The sequence below is a fragment of the Carcharodon carcharias genome, chromosome 35 (assembly GCF_017639515.1).
Source record: "Carcharodon carcharias isolate sCarCar2 chromosome 35, sCarCar2.pri, whole genome shotgun sequence".
Taxonomy (NCBI): domain Eukaryota; kingdom Metazoa; phylum Chordata; class Chondrichthyes; order Lamniformes; family Lamnidae; genus Carcharodon; species Carcharodon carcharias.
Window position 1 is genome coordinate 1,880,896 of NC_054501.1, and position 21,889 is coordinate 1,902,784.

At 56.7% G+C, this 21,889-nt stretch overlaps 1 protein-coding gene across 2 annotated transcripts in view; it reads right to left on the reverse strand.

The window, feature by feature from the left end:
• Positions 1-21,889, reverse strand: part of LOC121272828 (prickle planar cell polarity protein 3-like) — a 393,901-nt gene that overhangs the window by 119,714 nt on the left and 252,298 nt on the right. For both annotated transcript variants that reach the window (XM_041179638.1, XM_041179637.1), the window contains exons 3-4: positions 3,300-3,424; positions 836-1,034 (exon numbers count right to left, since the gene is read on the reverse strand). In XM_041179638.1, coding sequence (XP_041035572.1) covers positions 836-1,034; positions 3,300-3,424 — 324 coding nt within the window. The remainder of the gene's footprint in view (positions 1-835; positions 1,035-3,299; positions 3,425-21,889) is intronic.

Genomic DNA, 21,889 nt, shown 5'->3' on the forward strand with positions numbered 1-21,889 from the left:
AGAGGCAGCGAGAGAGAGCGAGGGAGAGGCAGCGAGAGAGAGCGAGGGAGAGGCAGAGAGAGAGAGAGCGAGGGAGAGGCAGTGTGAACGAGTGAGAGAGAGACAGAGAGAAATCGAGAGCGTGACTCACTGCACTACATTGCTCACCCCGGCTGGAGAGTCTGGAACACGGAAGGGTCCCAGTCTCAGGAAAAGGGGGCGGCCATTTTGGACTGAGACGAGGAGAGATTCCTTCTTCCTTCACTCCAGAGGGCTGTGAATCTTTGGAATTCCCGACCCCCGGAGGAAGCCCAGTCGTCGGGTACATTCGAGGTGGAGAGCGAGGAGACTTCCGGACGCCGAGGGAGTCGAGGGATGGGGGGGGGGGGGGGGGGGGGGGTATGCGGAGTCGAGTTAGAAGATCCCAGCCATGAGGGTATTGAACGGTGGGTCAGGCTCAAGAAGCTGAATGGCCTCCGCCTCCTGCTCCTGTTTAAATGCAGCAGGTGCGACTCCCTCCCACTGCGCACCCAATGTGCCTTCGTCGTTGGAAGCGCTGTGCCCTCCAATTGGGAATCCGAGTGAAGTCTCTGGGTCAAACCGAGTCAAACGCGAGGGTGTGAAGGTTTAATTCAGCCCCCTGCCTTAACACCCTACAGTCAAGCCCTCATTGTTATGCACCAACCCGATAAAAGAGTTAGCGCTCGGAGCGAAAATCTATGTGCCACAGCACCACCACTGGTAGGAGGGTGGAATTGCAGCGTGACACGTTGACATAGGAAATCCCCATTATAAGCGAGGGATTTTTGTCGGGGAAGAAAAGGAAAGCGAGCGGAACCTTCCGGAAGCCACTTACGATCATGGGGCCCTTGTTGTTTTCCCGGTACTTGGGCTGAAAGAAGAAGTAGACGATGGTGGCGGCCGTGGAGTAGAGGAAGGCGAAGACGGCGATGGTGACGAAGAACTCGGCCGACGAGGAGTAGTCACCGGTCAGGAAGTACCGCTCGGTCCTGTCTCCCCGGCAGGTGGGCGCGTCGAAGTACACCTGGTGCAGCCTGAGACCGAGAGAAACATTCACCCAGGTCAGTGAGCGCTGGCCTAGCCCGATGGATGGAGGGTTCTGCGGATCGAGGTTCGTTGGTGGGGGAGGGGGGTGGGTCCAGGGTGGAGGAGGTGGTGGGGTAGCGGTGTCACTGGGCTGGTATTCCAGAGACCCGGGGCGATGCTCTGGGGACCCGGGTTCGAATAGGTGAGGTGGGGGGGTGTGGGGGGGAGGCGGCGAGGGAGGTGACTTAGGGGGTGGAAGGAGGCTGGTGTAGTGGGCCAGGAACACCGGCACGAAGCAGAGGGGCCGAACGGCCTGTTTCTGGGCCATAAATTGCAGCTAATAAAAGCGTTCTGGATCCCTGGGGTTTATTAACAGAGAAAGAGAGAGTGCAAAAATCAGGAATGTTTGCTAAACCTTGAGAAAGCACGACTCTTGACAACTCCCACCCCCGGCACTTCAGGGGAGGATGTCGATGGGCACGGAGAGGGTGTGGAGGGGATTTACCAGGAGGGTCCCCAGGGATGAGGGGAACTTCAGTTCATGTCGGAGAGACCGGAGGAGCCGGGATTGTTAAGGTTAAGGAGAAGGTTGGGGGGGGTGGGGGGTGGGGGGGGATGGAATCGAGGGGGATTCAATATCACGAGGGGGTCTCGATCGAGTGAATGAGGAGAAACTGTTCCCAGTGGAGGGAGGGCTGGTAACCAGAGGCGGTGGGGGGGTGGGGGGGAGACACAGATTGAAGAGAATCGGTGGGAGGGGGTGGGGGAAGGGGAGATGAGGAGAGTTTTATTTATTTTGGATGTGGTGCGTTGTTGGGATCTGGAAGGCGCTGCCCGAAAGGCGGGGGAAGCAGATTCACCCTCGAAAAGTGGGGGAGGGGGCAAATACTGGAAGGGGGAAACATTCAGGGCTGTGAGGGGGAAAGAGCGGTGAGTGGGCAGTGAAGTGCAGGGTTGGGGGAAAGAGCATGGGGCTGATCGGATAGTCCTTTCAAAGCGCTAGCACAGGCATGATGGGCCAAATGGCCCCCTCTTGTGCTGTGTGATTCTAATATGCTCTAACAGGAGATTAGTAAGCTAAACTCCCAGTAGTCCTGTACATAGGCAACTGATAAGATGTGCCTAAAAGTAATCACAAAATGCATGATTCTGCAGTTGAAGTGTGGATGTTTGGGGCTAGCAAAGTCCAATTGACATTGGGTAAACACTGGGTGACCTGGAGATCAGCCACAGGCTTGTCAAGGTCCTGGGCGTGGGCAAGCTGCGAGGGGCACCGATTTCCAATAAACCCCAAGAATACTTGCTCTGCTATCGAAGGGGCAGGTGTGTTGGAGGGTGGAAGGTCTGCCTCAAGTCAAGCACTTGCTCCTTCTTCAACTTAGTCTACTGCGTTCGCTGCTCCCCAATGTGATCTCCTCTACATTGGAGAGGCCAAACGCAGACTGGGTGACCACTTTGCAGAACACCTTCGGTCTGTCCGCAAGCATGACCCAGACCTCCCTGTCGCTTGCCACTTTAACACTCCACCCTGCTCTCTTGCCCACATTGTCTGTCCTTGGCTTGCTGCATTGTTCCAGTGAAGCCCAACGTAAACTGGAGGAACAACACCTCATCTTCCGACTAGGCACTTTACAGCCTTCCGGACAGAATATTGAGTTCAACAACTTTAGATCATGAACTCTCTCCTCCATTCCCTCCCCTTTTCTTTGAAAAAGTATTCTTTTATTCACTTATTTTCACTTTTATTAATTTACTCATTGGTTTGTCCCCTTTTTCTATCCCTTTCCATCCTATTTCCCCCCCCACCATCCCCCCTCCCCCAAAAAAGGGCATCTGTTACTTGTTCCATGTTGTTCTTTCACAGAGCACTGACCCTTGCTCTGTTATTAACACATTCTGCTTTCTTACCTTAATGCCGCTATTAGCACCTCCTTTAGTCTTTAACACTACCATTAACACTCCTTTTGTCCACGACACCATTGTCAATCTCTCCTTAGTCCCCACCTATCGCTGGCCTTCTATCCAGCTTCACCCCCCTCCCCTTAAACAGTGTAAATTTGATCACACTTTTACTTCTCTTTAGCTCTGAAGAGTCAGACGGACTCGAAACGTTAACTCTGTCTTTCTCTCTCTCCACAGATGCTGCCAGACCCGCTGAGGCTTTTCCCGGCCTTTTCTGTTCTCATCTCCAGTTAAGCGGACTCGGAGCGGGGAGGGGGGGCGGTGGTGGTTGACAAGTCAGGAAAGCTGGTGGGTGCCAAACGCACACCTACCTGAATGGGTACTCAAACTGCACCCTGATGTCGAGGTCGCTCTCGCTTCTGTTGATGCACTCGACGCTGAGGCGGAACTCTCCGGAATAGCTGCCGCAAGTGGCGAACGCAAAGATGGCAAAAATCTGCAGGCGGCAACAGCCAAGAGAGAGGGAGAGAGAGAGAGACAGACAGACATGATGAGAGGGAACAGTGCCTTCAACAGTAAAGCACAGAAGAGGCAACGCTCAGCATTGGAACGAAAGGTGAGACTGTGGAATGACACATGGGTAAATAACTGACAGCTTGCATTCTGCCATTTTAATCCACTCGCTTGCTTTAGAGTTCTGATTTCCATCGTTAACATCCCTTGCAAAGGCTTTTGGCTTCTTGATCAGCTGGTCATTCAAAATACCTCATCTGGTTACCACCAAAGCAACTGGCGTCCAGTCAGGGCTCACTTTCTCTCTCACTCTCTGTCTGTCTCTCCCTCTCTCTATCTGCCTCTTTCTCTATCCTCCTCAGCCTCTGCGTCTCTCTATCTCCCCGTCTCTCTCTCTCTCTATACCCACACACTGATTCGGAAAGAGACAAAGGCGGAGAAAGAGAGAGGGAGAGAGAAAGAGAGACGGGGAGGAGGGAGGGAGAGAGGGAGGGTTGACAGGGAGACAGAGCGACAGGCAGAGGCATGGACCAGGAAACAGCGCCAGAGACAGGGAAAGTGAGAAAGAGACAGCCAGAGAGAGAGAGAGGGGCCAGAGAGAGAGAGAGAGAGAGAGAGGGGGACAGAGAGAGAGAGGGACAGAGAGAGAGAGAGGGGGACAGAGAGAGAGAGAGAGATAGAGGGGGACAGAGAGAGAGAGAGAGATAGAGGGGGACAGAGAGAGAGAGAGAGATAGAGGGGGACAGAGAGAGAGAGAGGGGGACAGAGAGAGAGAGGGGGGGACAGAGAGAGAGAGAGAGAGGGGGACAGAGAGAGAGAGAGAGAGAGGGACAGAGAGAGAGAGAGAGAGAGAGGGGGACAGAGAGAGAGAGAGAGAGGGGGACACAGAGAGAGAGAGAGAGAGAGAGAGAGAGAGAGAGAGAGAGAGAGAGAGGCGGGACAGAGAGAGAGAGAGAGAGAGAGAGAGGGGGGAGACAGCCAGAGAGAGAGAGGGTGACAGAGAGAGAGAGAGGGGGACAGAGAGAGAGAGAGAGAGAGGGGGACAGAGAGAGAGAGAGAGGGGGACAGAGAGAGAGAGAGGGGGGGACAGAGAGAGAGGGGGGGACAGAGAGAGAGGTGGGGGGGGACAGAGAGAGAGAGAGAGAGAGGTGGGACAGAGAGAGAGAGAGAGAGAGGGGGACAGAGAGAGAGAGACAGAGAGAGAGAGAGAGGGGGGAGGGGGCAGCGAGAGAGAGAGAGGGGGACAGAGAGAGAGAGAGACAGAGAGAGAGAGAGAGAGGGGGGACAGAGAGAGAGAGAGAGAGACAGAGAGAGGGGGGGGGACAGAGACAGAGAGAGAGGGAGAGGGGGCAGCGAGAGAGAGACAGGGGGAAAGGCAGAGAGAGTGAAAGAGAAAGGCAGAGAGAGAAAGAGTGAGAGAGAAAGAGTGTGAGAGAGAGAGAGTGTGAGAGAGAGAGGGTGAGAGAGAGAAAGAGTGAGAGAGGAAGGCAGAGAGAAAGGCAGAGTGAGGGAGAGAAAGAGTGAGAGAGAGAAAGGGTGAGAGAAAGGGTGAGAGAGAAAAAGAGAGAAAGGCAGAGAAAGAGAGAGAGAGAGAAAGAGTGAGAGAGAGAAAGAGTGAGAGAGAGAAAGGGTGAGAGAGAGAACGACAGAAAGGCAGAGAAAGAGAGAGAGAGAGAAAAGGTGAGAGAGAGAAAGAGAGAAAGGCAGAGAAAGAGAGAGAGAAAGAGTGAGAGAAAGGGTGAGAGAGAAAGAGAAAGGCAGAAAAAGTGAGAGGGGGGTGAGAAAGAGAAAGGGTGAGAGAGAGAAAGAGCGGGAGAGAAAGAACAAGTGGGAGAGAAAGAACGAGCGGAAAGGGCAGAGAGAGAGAAAGACAGAGAGAGAGAGTGTGAGAGAGAGGAAGACAGAGAGAGAGAAAGAAAGAGAGAGAGAGAAAAAGAGTGAGTGAGAAAGGCAGAGAGAGGGAGAGGCAGAGAGAGGAAGAGAAAGTGAGAGAGAGAAAGAGAGTGAGAGGGCGTTTGAGAGAGAAAGGGAAGAGAGAAAGGCAGAGGAAGAGAGGGAACAAGAGAGTGAAAGAGTGAGAGCGAGAGACAGGGAGACACAGGAGATAGAATGAGAGAGAGAGGAAGGCAGAGAGAGAGAGAGAGAGAGGCAGAGTGAAGCTCCCCCCCCATCCATTTCCCATCCCCTCACTTCTCCAAACTCAGCTGTCTACATTATTAAAATCAGATCTCTGAAGACTCACAGGAGTCAATGAACGAATGCAGTCTAAATAATTTAGCAGAGAATCTTCATAAGGTTTGAACATGTAGCTCATTTGAATGCATTAGTGGCTTTATAAATAATTAACAGCTTACCCTGAACTTCTCCAAGATATAACACCGCACCTTCCAACTCCCCAGCAGACACATTGCTGGAGGCTTGCTGACAGGGACAAACCGGGTAGATGTGCAAAATTCATTACCAACTTAACCCTTCTACACACCAAAACACATCCTCCACACTATCCCAGTCAAACACTCCCAGGACAGGTACAGCACGGGGTTAGATACAGAGTAAAGCTCCCTCTACACTGTCCCCATCAAACACTCCCAGGACAGGTACAGCACGGGGTTAGACACAGAGTAAAGCTCCCTCTACACTGTCTCCATCAAACACTTCAGGGTCCTTTATAAGGAGGTGGTTTGCCACTCCAAAGCGATCTTTAAGAGCTCTCTAACAATACTTAAGAACATCACAACAGGAGGAGGCCATTCAGCTCCTCGAGCCTATTACACAGGAACAGTAGGAGGCCAATTCAGCCCCTCTCGAGCCTGTTACACAAGAACAGGAGGAGGCCCATTCAGCCCCCTTCTCGAGCCTGTTACACAGGAACAGTAGGAGGCCCATTCAGCCCCTCTCGAGCCTGTTACACAGGAATAGGAGGAGGCCCATTCAGCCCCTCTTGAGCCTGTTACACAGGAACAGGAGGAGGCCCCATTCAGCCCCTTCCTCGAGCCTGTTACACAGGAACAGGAGGAGGCCCATTCAGCCCCTCTCGAGCCTGTTACACAGGAACAGGAGGAGGCCCATTCAGCCCCTCGAGCCTGTTACACAGGAACAGGAGGAGGCCATTCAGCCCCATGAGCCTGTTCCTCCAATTAATCAGATCATGGCTGATCTGTATCTTAACTCCATCTACCCTCGTCAGTTCCATATCCCTCAATCCCCCCCTTACCCAACAAAAAAAACTATCAATCTTAGGTTTGAAATTTCCACTCGAGCCCCCCCCTCCACTTGACAGATATTTTGGGAGGGGGGGGGAGGGAGAGTTCCAGATTACCACTCCCCTCAGTGTGAGGAAGCACTTCCTGACATCACCCCCACTGAACAGCCTGGCTTGAACTTTAAGGTACTGCCCCCTTGTTCTGGACTCCTCCTCCACCCCATCCCCCACCCCCACCCCCACCAGAGACTATACTTTCTATCAACCCGATTGAAACCCTCGATCAGATCCCAACTCCCCCGCCGCACTTAATCTGTGATACTCTCGGGGATACAAGCCCGGTCTGTGTCTCTGTCGAGCAACAGGAGCAGTAAAGCAAAGAGTTCAAGACCTGACCATGGCTCAGCTGGGGAACTTTTTCATATTCCTTCACAGGATGTGGGTCTCGCTGGCTAGGCCAGACCTTGAGAAGGTGGTGGGTGAGCCGCCTTCTTGAGCCGCTGCAGTCCCCGTGTGGTGTAGGTACACCCACCGTGCTGTTAGGGTGGGAGTTCCAGGATTTTGTCCCCGTGTGGTGTAGGTACACCCACCGTGCTGTTAGGGAGGGAGTTCCAGGATTTTGTCCTGTGTGGTGTAGGTACACCCACCGTGCTGTTAGGGAGGGAGTTCCAGGATTTTGACCCAGTGACAGTGAAGGAACGGCCGATATATTTCCAAGTCGGGATGGTGAGTGACTCGGAGGGGAACTTGCAGCTGGTGGTGTTCCTCATGTGTCTGCTGCCCTTGTCCTTCTAGGTGGTAGAGGTGGTGGGTTTGGGCGGCGCTGTCGAAGGAGCCTTGGCGAGTTGCTGCAGTGCATCTTGTAGATGGTACACACACTGCTGCCCCTGTGCGTCGGTGGTGGAGGGAGTGAATGTTTGTGGATGGGGTGCCCATCAAGCGGGGCTGCTTTGTCCTGGATGGTGTCGAGCTTCTTGAGTGTTGTGGGAGCTGCACTCATCCAGGCAAGTGGGGAGTGTCCCATCACACTCCTGACTTGTGCCTTGTAGATGGGGGACAGGATTTGGGGAGTCAGGAGGTGAGTTACTCTCCGCAGGATTCCCAGCCTCTGACCTGCTCTTGTAGCCACAGTATTTATATGGCTGGGTCCAGTTCAGTTTCTGGTCAATGGTAACTCCCAGGATGTTGATAGTGGGGGATTCAGTGATGGTAATGCCATTGAACGTCAAGGGGCGATGGTTAGATTCTCTCTTGTTGGAGATGGTCATTGCCTGGCGCTGGTGTGGGGTGAATGTAACTTGCCACTTGTCAGCCCCAAGCCTGGATATTGTCCAGGTCTTGCTGCATTTGGACATGGACTGCTTCAGTGTCTGAGGAGTCGCGAATGGTGCTGAACATTGTGCAACCATCAGCGAACATCCCCACTTCTGACCTTAAACAGGATCTAAAGAGCTGGAATCTGGAGTGAGCTGCGAGACTGTATTTGCGAGGGCTTTCCAGTAGGAACACTTCTCCATCTACAAGAGGGCCGGCCAGCTTATATTTTGTCAGTTGGGTTAGGTTCGAACCTAAAAGGAAAGGGATACCCAGCTCACAGCAACCTAAATATGAGAGTAAAGCAGCGACGGAGACCCGAGGAGAAACTTTTTCACGCAGCGAGTGGTTAGGATCTGGAACGCGCTGCCTGAGAGTGTGGGGCAGGGGGGGCAGGATCAATCGAGGCTTTCCAAAGGGGGGGGAATTGGATCATTATCTGAGGAGAGAGGGCAGGAGAGTGGCACTAAGTGAACTACTCATTCAGAGAGTCGATGTAGACATGACAGCACGGCTTTCCCTCAGCACTGACCCTCCGACAGTGCGGCGCTCCCTCAGCACTGACCCTCCGACAGTGCGGCGCTCCCTCAGCACTGACCCTCCGACAGTGTGGCGCTCCCTCAGCACTGACCCTCCGACAGTGCGGCACTCCCTCAGCACTGACCCTCCGACAGTGCGGCTCTCCCTCAGCACTGACACTCCGACAGTGCGGCGCTCACTCAGCGCTGACAGCAGCGCGGCTCTCCCTCAGCACTGACCCTCCGACAGTGCGGCGCTCCCTCAGCACTGACCCTCCGACAGTGCGGCGCTCCCTCAGCACTGACCCTCCGACAGTGCGGCGCTCCCTCAGCACTGACCCTCCGACAGTGTGGCGCTCCCTCAGCACTGACCCTCCGACAGTGTGGCGCTCCCTCAGCGCTGACCCTCCGACAGTGCGGCGCTCCCTCAGCACTGACCCTCCGACAGTGTGGCGCTCCCTCAGCACTGACCCTCCCACAGTGCGGCGCTCCCTCAGCACTGACCCTCCCACAGTGCGGCACTCCCTCAGCACTGACCCTCCCACAGTGCGGCACTCCCTCAGCACTGACCCTCCGACAGTGTGGCGCTCCCTCAGCACTGACCCTCCGACAGTGTGGCACTCCCTCAGCACTGACCCTCCGACAGTGTGGCGCTCCCTCAGCGCTGACAGCAGCGCGGCTCTCTCAGCACTGACCCTCCAACAGCGCAGCGCTCCCTCAGCGCCGACTCTCCGACAGTGCGGTGTTCCCTCAGCACTGACCCTCCGACAGTGTGGCGCTCCCTCAGCACTGACCCTCCGACAGTGCGGCGCTCCCTCAGCACTGACCCTCCGACAGTGTGGCACTCCCTCAGCACTGACCCTCCGACAGTGCGGCGCTCCCTCAGCGCTGACAGCAGCGCGGCTCTCTCAGCACTGACCCTCCAACAGCGCGGCGCTCCCTCAGCGCCGACTCTCCGACAGTGCGGCGCTCCCTCAGCGCTGACCCTCCGACAGTGTGGCGCTCCCTCAGCACTGACCCTCCGACAGTGCGGCGCTCCCTCAGCACTGACCCTCCGACAGTGTGGCGCTCCCTCAGCACTGACCCTCCGACAGCGCGGCGCTCCCTCAGCGCTGCCAGCAGCGCGGCTCTCCCTCAGCACTGACCCTCCGACAGCGCGGCGCTCCCTCAGCGCCGACTCTCCGACAGTGCGGCGCTCCCTCAGCGCTGACCCTCCGACAGCGCGGCGCTCCCTCAGCGCCGACCCTCCGACAGTGCGGCTCTCCCTCAGCACCGACCCTCCGACAGTGCGGCGCTCCCTCAGTCCTGCTACACGGCGGGGAGTGTCGGCCCTGGATTATGGGGTCCTCGACACGCTAGAGTGGGAGCTCAAGCCGACCCGCTTGGAGAACGAGACCCAGTGAGGCACAGGAGGCAACATCTGGTCTTGAGGGAGCGGGGATCATTGATGAGGAGGTGGCCGTCTCCCACAAGACAGATGGAGGACAAAAACCGGGGGCTTTGAAGGGGAAAGGTTATTAATCGAACAGAAAAACTGCAAACAGATTGTTATCAGAGAAGAGGAGAGCACTGATAAACATCAGCTGTAAATGTGCGTCGGACGGAGTGAATGTATAAGTAAAAGGCATTTCATCACAGCCGTCCGCAGTAAGAGAATGAAAAGATCTTATCTTACCGGGGCAAATATCACCATACACATTGGAAAGGGTCGGAAGCCTCTTCCCTTCCCGCTCCCCTGACTGTGCAGGTGTGAGCAGGTAGGCTAACACGCTTCCCGGTGGCTGCTTCCTGGGACGGAGAGCTTCTGTACCGAGCAGGGAGGAGGGAGGATTGCAGCACGCTGGTTCCCCAGGGCCACAGGAGGGGCCACCGCTGCTCGCCCGCAACTTCACCGACCTCTCCCCGAGTGGCAGCCACCACCCACAATCTGCCCGCTGCTCGTGCAGCGGAGGCTGAACCAGGGACGTGCAGCTGGAGGTTAACCCTTGGTGGGGGCAGGGGGAGCTTGATAACTCGCGTTCCCTCTCTCTGCCCGCCTCACTCTCGCTCCCTCTCTCTCCACCTCACTGTCCCTCCCTCTCTCTCTGCCCCCTCACTGTCCCTCCCTCTCTCTGTGCCCCCTCACTGCCCCTCCCTCTCTCTCTGCCCCCTCACTGTCCCTCCCTCTCTCTGTCCCCCTCACTGCCCCTCCCTCTCTCTGTGCCCCTCACTGCCCCTCCCTCTCTCTGTGCCCCTCACTGTCCCTCCCTCTCTCTGTGCCCCTCACTGTCCCTCCCTCTCTCTCTGCCCCCTCACTGTCCCTCCCTCTCTCTGTCCCCGTCACTGCCCCTCCCTCTCTCTGTCCCCCTCACTGTCCCTCCCTCTCTCTGTACGCCTCACTATCCCTCCCTCTCTCTGCCCGCCTCGCTCTCTCTCTCTGTCGCCCTCACTGTCCCTCGCTCTCTCTCTCCGCCTCACTCTCGCTCCCTCTCTCTGGCCGCCTCACTATCACTCCCTCTCTCTGCCCGCCTCGCTCTCTCTCTCTGTCGCCCTCACTGTCCCTCCCTCTCTCTGTCCACCTCGCTATCGCTCCCTCTCTCTGTCCCCCTCACTGTCCCTCGCTCTCTCTCTCCGCCTCACTCTCGCTCCCTCTCTCTGGCCGCCTCACTATCACTCCCTCTCTCTGCCCGCCTCGCTCTTGCTCCCTCTCTCTCTCCGCCTCACTGTCCCTCCCTCTCTCTCTCCGCCTCACTGCCCCTCCCTCTCTCTCTCTGCCTCACTGTCCCTCCCTCTCTCTCTCCGCCTCACTGCCCCTCCCTCCCTCTGTCCACCTCACTGTCCCTCCCTCTCTCTGTCCCCCTCACTGCCCCTCCCTCTCTCTGTCCCCCTCACTGTCCCTCCCTCTCTCTGTCCCCCTCACTATCCCTCCCTCTCTCTGTCCCCCTCACTATCCCTCCCTCTCTGTCCGACTCACTCTCGCTCCCTCTCTCTGTCCGCCTCACTCTCGCTCCCTCTCTCTCTCCGCCTCACTCTCGCTCCCTCTCTCTGACCCCCTTACTTTCGCTCCCTCTCTCCGCCTCACTCTCGCTCCCTCTCTCTGCCCCCCTCACTCTCGCTCCCTCTCTCTGCCTGCCTCACTCTCGCTCCCTCTCTCTGCCCGCCTCACTCTCACTCCCTCTCTCTGCCCGCCTCACTCTCGTTCCCTCTCTCTCCGCCTCACACTCGCTCCCTCTCTCTCTCCGCCTCACTCTCGTTCCCTCTCTCTCTCCGCCTCACTCTCGCTCCCTCTCTCTCTCCGCCTCACTCTCGCTCCCTCTCTCTCTACACCTCACTCTCGTTCCCTCTCTCTCTCTCCGCCTCACTCTCGCTCCCTCTCTCTGTCCGCCTCACTGTCCATCCCTCTGCCTGCCTCACTCTCGCTCCCTCTCTCTCTCCGCCTCACTCTCGCTCCCTCTCTCTGCCCGCCTCACTCTCGCTCCCTCTCTCTGCCCGCCTCACTCTCACTCCCTCTCTCTGCCCGCCTCACTCTCGTTCCCTCTCTCTCCGCCTCACACTCGCTCCCTCTCTCTCTCCGCCTCACTCTCGTTCCCTCTCTCTCTCCGCCTCACTCTCGCTCCCTCTCTCTCTCCGCCTCACTCTCGCTCCCTCTCTCTCTACACCTCACTCTCGTTCCCTCTCTCTCTCTCCGCCTCACTCTCGCTCCCTCTCTCTGTCCGCCTCACTGTCCATCCCTCTGCCTGCCTCACTCTCGCTCCCTCTCTCTCTCCGCCTCACTCTCGCTCCCTCTCTCTGCCCGCCTCACTCTCGCTTCCTCTCTCTGTCCGCCTCACTCTCGCTCCCTCGCTCTGTCCGCCTCACTCTTGCTCCCTCGCTCTGCCCGCCTCACTCTCGCTCCCTCTGCCCACCTCACTCTCGCTCCCTCTCTGTCTGCCTCACTCTCGCTCCCTCTCTCTGCCCGCCTCACTCTCGCTCCCTCTCTCTGCCCGCCTCACTCTCGCTCCCTCTCTCTGTCCGCCTCACTCTCGCTCCCTCTCTCTGCCCGCCTCACTCTCGCTCCCTCTCTCTGCCCGCCTCACTCTTGCTCCCTCTCTCTGCCCGCCTCACTCTCGCTCCCTCTCTCTGCCCGCCTCACTCTTGCTCCCTCTCTCTGCCCGCCTCACTCTTGCTCCCTCTCTCTGCCTGCCTCACTCTCTCTCTCCCTCTGCCCGCCTCACTCTCGCTCCCTCTCTCTGTCTGCCTCACTCTCGCTCCCTCTCTCTGCCCGCCTCACTCTCACTACCTCTCTCTCTCCGCCTCACTCTCGCTCCCTCTCTCTGTCCGGTTCACTCTCGCTCCCTCTCTCTGTCCGCCTCACTCTTGCTCCCTCTGCCCGCCTCACTCTCGCTCCCTCTCTCTCTCCGCCTCACTCTCGCTCCCTCTCTCTCTCCGCCTCACTCTCGCTCCCTCTCTCTGCCCGCCTCACTCTCGCTCCCTCTCTCTGCCCGCCTCACTCTCGCTCCCTCTCTCTGCCTGCCTCACTCTCGATCCCTCTCTCTGCCCGCCTCACTCTCGCTCCCTCTCTCTGCCCGCCTCACTCTCGCTCCCTCTCTCTGCCCACCTCACTCTCTCTCTCCCTCTGCCCGCCTCACTCTTGCTCCCTCTCTCTGCCCGCCTCACTCTCGCTCCCTCTCTCTGCCCGCCTCACTCTCACTCCCTCTCTCTCTCCGCCTCACTCTCGCTCCCTCTCTCTGTCCGGTTCACTCTCGCTCCCTCTCTCTGTCCGCCTCACTCTTGCTCCCTCTGCCCGCCTCACTCTCGCTCCCTCTCTCTCTCCGCCTCACTCTCGCTCCCTCTCTCTCTCCGCCTCACTCTCGCTCCCTCTCTCTGCCCGCCTCACTCTCGCTCCCTCTCTCTGCCCGCCTCACTCTCGCTCCCTCTCTCTGTCCGCCTCACTCTCGCTCCCTCTCTCTGCCCGCCTCACTCTCTCTCTCCCTCTGCCCGCCTCACTCTCGCTCCCTCTCTCTGTCTGTCTCACTCTCGCTCCCTCTGTCTGCCCACCTCACTCTCACTCCATCTCTCTCTCCGCCTCACTCTCGCTCCCTCTCTCTGTCCGCCTCACTCTTGCTCCCTCTGCCCGCCTCACTCTCGCTCCCTCTCTCTCTCCGCCTCACTCTCGCTCCCTCTTGCTCCCTCTCTCTGTCCGCCTCACTCTCGCTCCCTATCTCTCTCCGCCTCACCCTCGCTCCGTCTCTCTGTCTGCCTCACTCTCCCTCCCTCTCTCTGCCCACCTCAATCTCGCTCCCTCTCTATCCCTCTCTCTGCCAGCCTCACTCTCGTCCTATCCCTCCGGATGGCCCTCTCCCTTCCTCTTACTACACCGCCCCTACCTCCGAATGCCTGGCCACCTCCCTCCCTCCCTCGGAACTGCTCTCTCTGTCTTCCTCCCTCCCTTCCTCTGCCCTTCTCTCTCTCTCCGTCTGTTGCTCTATCTCGGAGCTGCCTCTTCAGACTCAAAGAGAATCTCATGCTGCAGCGGGAGCCTTCACCCCACCCCCCCACCGGGTCACGCTCACACCCCAAGACCACAACAATGTCCCCCCTGGGAGGTGGGGGGTGCGGGAGGGTCCTGAGGGGGCCCCTCGTCTGAAGGCAGCAAAAGGGGAGGGGAGGGGAGGGCGGGAGACGAGGAGGGGAAACCAGGCCAATCTCCTCCTGCTGGTCTCTGAGCCTCTGCAGGCTCGAGAGCTGGCCGCGAAGCCCGCCCTGTGCGAATAGCCAAGGAGACGACGAGGGGAGTTGGATGACTTGGGTGGGGGGGGGGGGGGTGGAGGCAAGGAAGAGTTGGAAAGGTTGAGGGGATGGAGCTTAGCAACCACAAGAGAGGATCTGTTCACCAGCGCTGGCTGCTGGCTGGGAGAGACGCACACACAGTGGGGAGAGGCCTCAGATCCTCGGTGAGCAGGAAGGCTGACAATTATCAAAGAGCACGCGTCGTTTGATGCCTCTGCTCTCCAGAGGGCCGACCTGAAATAATTAATGAGGCACGAGGCACTGTTCTAAAATTACAGCGAGATTTTTAACAGGGCAGAGTCGGGAGTGTCAGTGCCGAGGGAGCGCTGCACTGTCGGAGGGTCAGTGCTGAGGGAGCGCCGCACTGTCAGAGGGTCAGTGCCGAGGGAGCGCTGCACTGTCGGAGGGTCATTGCCGAGGGAGAGCCGCAGTGTCGGAGGGTCAGTGCCGAGGGAGCGCTGCACTGTCGGAAGGTCATTGCCGAGGGAGAGCCGCACTGTCGGAGGGTCAGTGCTGAGGGAGCGCCGCACTGTCGGAGGGTCAGTGCTGAGGGAGCGCCGCACTGTCGGAGGGTCAGTGCTGAGGGAGCGCCGCACTGTCGGAGGGTCAGTGCTGAGGGAGCGCCGCACTGTCGGAGGGTCAGTGCTGAGGGAGCGCCGCACTGTCGGAGGGTCAGCGCTGAGGGAGCGCCGCACTGTCGGAGGGTCAGCGTTGAGGGAGCGCCGCACTGTCGGAGGGTCAGTGCTGAGGGAGCGCCGCACGGTCGGAGGGTCAGTACTGAGTGAGCGCCGCACTGTCGGAGGGTCAGTGCTGAGGGAGCGCCGCACTGTCGGAGGGTCAGTGCTGAGGGAGCGCCGCACTGTCGGAGGGTCAGCGCTGAGGGAGCGCCGCACTGTCGGAGGGTCAGCGCTGAGGGAGCACCGCACTGTCGGCGCACACTTCAAATCTCCTTTGTCTGTCAGGTCCTTTCAGCTGTCCTGAATTGGGGAGAGACCTTGAAACTGGAATCAGCCCGGCAGCGTTAACATGCCTCCAAATTTACAAAATGGTCACTTAAGGAGCTCTCAAAACTCCCAGTGTGATGGCAGGTAATATACCCAGAATCCACAGGGGCTGTGAAACCACTCTATCCCGGGACAGGCCCCGGTAAGCTGTCAATCCCATTAACAGAGCAGTCTATCCGTGATGATGTTTGCTAGGCCAAGAGCCCAACTCCACTCCACAGACACAGACCTTGTCTCATAATCCCTCCTTGTTTGCTGCGAACAAATATCTCCTGTGAGAGAGAGAGGGGACTGAGAGGCACCAGTCAGTGTAAAGATATCTCCCTGAGAGAGAGGGACTGAGAGACACCAGTCAGTGTACAGATATCTCCCTGAGAGAGAGGGGACTAAGAGACACCAGTCAGTGTACAGATATCTCCCTGAGAGAGAGGGACGGAGAGACACCAGTCAGTGTACAGATATCTCCCTGAGAGAGAGGGACGGAGAGACACCAGTCAGTGTACAGATATCTCCCTGAGAGAGAGGGACTGAGAGACACCAGTCAGTGTACAGATATCTCCCTGAGAGAGAGGGACTGAGAGACACCAGTCAGTGTACAGATATCTCCCTGAGAGAGAGGGGACTGAGAGACACCAGTCAGTGTACAGATATCTCCCTGAGTGAGAGGGGCTGAGAGACACCAGTCAGTGTACAGATATCTCCCTGAGAGGGGACTGAGAGACACCAGTCTGTGTTCAGATATCTCCCTGAGAGAGAGGGACTGAGAGACACCAGTCAGTGTACAGATATCTCCCTGAGAGAGAGAGAGGGACTGAGAGACACCAGTCAGTGTACAGATATCTCCCTGAGAGAGAGAGGGGACTGAGAGACACCAGTCAGTGTACAGATATCTCCCTGAGAGAGAGAGAGGGACTGAGAGCCACCAGTCAGTGTACAGATATCTCCCTGAGAGAGAGGGGACTGAGAGACACCAGTCAGAGTACAGATATCTCCCTGAGAGAGAGAGGGGACTGAGAGAAACCAGTCAGTGTACAGATATCTCCCAGAGAGAGAGGGGACTGAGAGACACCAGTCTGTGTACAGATATCTCCCTGAGAGAGAGAGAGAGAGGGGACTGAGAGACACCAGTCAGTGTACAGATATCTCCCTGAGAGATAGGGACTGAGAGACACCAGTCAGTGTACAGATATCTCCCTGAGAGAGAGAGAGGGACTGAGAGACACCAGTCAGTGTACAGATATCTCCCTGAGAGAGAGAGGGGACTGAGAGACAACAGTCAGTGTACAGATATCTCCCTGAGAGAGAGAGGGGACTGAGAGACAACAGTCAGTTTACACATCTCTCCCTGAGAGAGAGAGAGAGAGAGAGAGAGACACCAGTCAGTGTACAGATATCTCCCTGAGAGAGAGAGAGGGGACTGAGAGACACCAGTCAGTGTACAGATATCTCCCTGAGAGAGAGGGGACTGAGAGACACCAGTGTACAGATATCTCCCTGAGAGAGAGGGACTGAGAAACACCAGTCAGTGTACAGATATCTCCCTGAGAGAGAGGGACTGAGAGACACCAGTCAGTGTACAGATATCTCCCTGAGAGAGAGGGACTGAGAGACACCAGTCAGTGTACAGATATCTCCCTGAGAGAGAGAGAGAGGGGACTGAGAGACACCAGTCAGTGTACAGATATCTCCCTGAGAGAGAGAGGGGACTGAGAGACACCAGTCAGTGTACAGATATCTCCCTGAGAGAGAGAGAGAGGGGACTGAGAGACACCAGTCAGTGTACAGATAGCTCCCTGAGAGAGAGCGAGAGGGGACTGAGAGACACCAGTCAGTGTACAGATATCTCCCTGAGAGATAGGGACTGAGAGACACCAGTCAGTGTACAGATATCTCCCTGAGAGAGAGATGGACTGAGAGACACCAGTCAGTGTACAGATAGCTCCCTGAGAGAGAGAGAGGGGACTGAGAGACACCAGTCAGTGTACAGATATCTCCCTGAGAGTGAGAGGGAGGGGACTGAGAGACACCAGTCAGTGTACAGATAGCTCCCTGAGAGAGAGAGAGAGGGGACTGAGAGACACCAGTCAATGTACAGATATCTCCCTGAGAGAGAGAGGGGACTGAGAGACACGGGTCAGTGTACAGATATCGCCCTGAGAGAGAGAGGGGACTGAGAGACACGGGTCAGTGTACAGATATCTGCCTGAGAGAGAGAGGGACTGAATGACACCGATCAGTGTGCAGGTACTTTGCCGATGTGCTCTTCGTGTGTAGATTCGGCCTTTGGAAAACAAGTGTCAGCGAGGCACCCTCCCCTCTGCCCTCGCGAAGGGGACTATTTGTCAGGCGGTGGAATTGTCACTCTCAAAGCAGGTGGCCGCTGAATAAATACTGGCTGACACACGAATGGCAGCTGCTGTCCGTGGGGCGACGCCGCCCCACGGTGGAGCGGCCGGGTAGTGCAGCAAAGGGGAACAACCCCAGGTCCGAATGCTCGGCTTGTTGTACCAGCGCGGTTCCGACTGTCCGGGGTCTGTTTGTCAACTGGGAGCAAAACTCATAGCGGGGCGGGGGGGGGGGGGGGGGGGGGGGGTGTTGTCTGTGGGCGTGTGGGTCTTCGGGCCCACAGAGAAAATGCTAACCCGGGCACTCCACAGTCCTGGTGAAATTAAATCGCACTGTCAATCATTTCTTCTCCGGCTGAAATCTTGGCTCCAAATCTAACTGGAAGCTCCAGGAACAGGCCATTCGGCCCCTCTGCTCCGTGCCAGTGTTCCTGCCCCCCACACCCAGACTCCTCCCACCCCCCCCACTCCATCTCCCCCCCCCATCCCCCGTATCCTTCTATCCCTCTCTCCCCTCGTGTGTTTATCCAGCTCCTTAAACACATCGACACGATTCACCTCCACCCCCCCTCCCTGTGGGAGCGAGTTCCACCTTCTCCCCGCTCTCTGGGTAAAGACCTTTCTCCTGAATTCCCTCCCCCCCGATCGGATTTATTAGGGTCTGTCTTATATTGATGGCCCCAACCCCCCACCCTAGTTCTGGTCTCCGCCCATCCCCCACAAGTGGAAACATCTTCTCTACGCCGACCCTATCGAAACCCCCTCCATCATTTTAAAGAGCTCGATCAGGTCACCCCCTCAGCCTCCTCTTTCCCAGAGTAAAGAGCCCCGGCCGGTTCGACATTTCCCGATTGTTATAACCTCTCTGATCCAAATTGTATCAGCCCCCCCTCTCGAGCCTGTTACACAGGAACAGGAGGAGGCCATTCAGCCCCTCTCGAGCCTGTTACACAGGAACAGGAGGAGGCCATTCAGCCCCTCTCGAGCCTGTTACACAGGAACAGGAGGAGGCCATTCAGCCCCTCTCCAGCCTGTTACACAGGAACAGGAGGAGGCCCATTCAGCCCCTTCTCGAGCCTGTTACACAGGAACAGGAGGAGGCCATTCAGCCCCCTCTCTCGAGCCTGTTACACAGGAACAGTAGGAGGCCATTCGGCCCCTTCTCGAGCCTGTTACACAGGAACAGGAGGAGGCCATTCAGCCCCTCTCGAGCCTGTTACACAGGAACAGGAGGAGGCCATTCAGCCCCCCTCTCCAGCCTGTTACACAGGGACAGGAGGAGGCCATTCAGCCCCTCTCCAGCCTGTTACACAGGAACAGGAGGAGGCCATTCAGCCCCTCTCCAGCCTGTTACACAGGAACAGGAGGAGGCCATTCAGCCCCTCTCCAGCCTGTTACACAGGAACAGGAGGAGCCCATTCAGCCCCTTCTCGAGCCTGTTACACAGGGACAGGAGGAGGCCCCATTCAGCCCCTTCTCGAGCCTGTTACACAGGGACAGGAGGAGGCCCATTCAGCCCCCCTCTCGAGCCTGTTACACAGGGACAGGAGGAGGCCCATTCAGCCCCCCTCTCGAGCCTGTTACACAGGGACAGGAGGAGGCCCCATTCAGCCCCTCTCGAGCCTGTTACACAGGAACAGGAGGAGCCCATTCAGCCCCTCTCGAGCCTGTTACACAGGAACAGGAGGAGGCCCCAATCAGCCCCCCTCTCGAGCCTGTTACACAGGAACAGGAGGAGCCCATTCAGCCCCCCTCTCGAGCCTGTTACACAGGGACAGGAGGAGGCCCCATTCATCCCCTTCTCGAGCCTGTTACACAGGAACAGGAGGAGCCCATTCAGCCCCTCTCGAGCCTGTTACACAGGGACAGGAGGAGGCCCCATTCAGCCTCTCTCCAGCCCGTTATACACCAGTCGTGATTTTGAACACCCTCCATCAAACCTCCTCTCGACCTTCTCTTCTCCCGAGGAGAACAGTCCCAACTTCTCCGATCCGTCCACGGGACTGAAGTCCCCTCGTCCCTGGAGCCGTTCTCGTCAACCTCTCCCGCATGAGCAACATTCACACACACTGAGCGAGGCGCCCCATTTCACTGGGGAGGGGGGCTGAGCCGGGACCAGGGGACAGAGCTACCCGGCTGGGCTGGGACCCAGGATTCAGCCAGGGGGACGGGGGGAAATAAAGGCCGGGGGCCTTTCCGCTTGACCCAGAGCTCAAATTCAGAGACAGGCAGGACTGCAAAAGGATGACTGGCATGTAGAATAGGGGAACGGGCGAGGGGGGGCTCGAGAGGGGGGAGGGGGCACATGAAAGGGAGAGAAGGGGAGACAGGGGGGCGATGGGGAGAGTGGGGGAGGGGGGAGAGAGGGGGAGGGGGAGAGAGGGGGAGAGAGGGGGAGAGAGGGGGAGAGAGGGGGAGGGGGAGAAAGAGGGGGAGGGGGGAGGGGGAGAGAGGGGGAGAGAAGGGGAGACAGGGGGGCGATGGGGAGAGTGGGGGAGGGGGGAGAGAGGGGGAGAGAGGGGGAGGGGGAGAGAGGGGGAGGGGGAGAGAGGGGGAGGGGGAGAAAGAGGGGGAGGGGGAGAGAGGGGGAGGGGGAGGGGGGGAGAGGGGGAGGGGGGAGGGGGAGAGAGGGGGAGGGGGAGAGAGGGGGAGAGGGGAGAGAGAGACAGACAGGCACAGAGAAACAGAGAGAGAGCTGGAATAGATTAGATTCCAGTCAGTAACTCACTCCTGGGTTTCTGTTATTCTATATATAAACCCCACCGAACCCCTCGATTAGATTCCAGTCTGTAACTCACTCCTGGGTTTCTGTTATTCTATATATAAACCCCCCGAACCCCTCGATTAGATTCCAGTCTGTAACTCACTCCCGGTATCTGTTATTCTATATATAAACCACCCCTAACCCCTCGATTAGATTCCAGTCTGTAACTCACTCCTGGGTTTCTGTTATTCTATATATAAACCCCACCGAACCCCTCGATTAGATTCCAGTCTGTAACTCACTCCTGGGTTTCTGTTATTCTATATATAAACCACCCCTAACCCCTCGATTAGATTCCAGTCTGTAACTCACTCCCGGGTATCTGTTATTCTGTATGTAAACCACCCCAATCCTTCGATTAGATTCCAGTCTGTAACTCACTCCCGGTATCTGTTATTCTATATATAAACCCCACCGAACCCCTCGATTAGATTCGAGTCTGTAACTCACTCCCGGGTATCTGTTATTCTATATATAACCCCCCCTGAACCCCTCGATTAGATTCGAGTCTGTAACTCACTCCCGGGTGTCTGTTATTCTATATATAAACCCCCACCGAACCCCTCGATTAGATTCCAGTCTGTAACTCACTCCTGGGTTTCTGTTATTCTATATATAATCAACCCTGAACCCCTCGATTAGATTCCAGTCTGTAACTCACTCCCGGGTATCTGTTATTCTATATATAAACCCCCCCGAACCCCTCGATTAGATTCCAGTCTGTAACTCACTCCCGGGTTTCTGTTATTCTATATATAAACCCCCCCGAACCCCTCGATTAGATTCCAGTATGTAACTCACTCCCGGGTTTCTGTTATTCTATATATAATCAACCCTGAACCCCTCGATTAGATTCCAGTCTGTAACTCACTCCCGGGTATCTGTTATTCTATATATAATCAACCCTGAACCCCTCGATTAGATTCCAGTCTGTAACTCACTCCCGGGTTTCTGTTATTCTATATATAAACCCCCACCGAACCCCTCGATTAGATTCCAGTCTGTAACTCACTCCCGGGTATCTGTTATTCTATATATAAACCCCCACCGAACCCCTCGATTAGATTCCAGTCTGTAACTCACTCCTGGGTTTCTGTTATTCTATATATAATCAACCCTGAACCCCTCGATTAGATTCCAGTCTGTAACTCACTCCCGGGTATCTGTTATTCTATATATAAACCCCCCCGAACCCCTCGATTAGATTCCAGTCTGTAACTCACTCCCGGGTTTCTGTTATTCTATATATAAACCCCCCCGAACCCCTCGATTAGATTCCAGTATGTAACTCACTCCCGGGTTTCTGTTATTCTATATATAATCAACCCTGAACCCCTCGATTAGATTCCAGTCTGTAACTCACTCCCGGGTATCTGTTATTCTATATATAATCAACCCTGAACCCCTCGATTAGATTCCAGTCTGTAACTCACTCCCGGGTTTCTGTTATTCTATATATAAACCCCCCCGAACCCCTCGATTAGATTCCAGTCTGTAACTCACTCCCGGGTTTCTGTTATTCTATATATAAACCCCCCCGAACCCCTCGATTA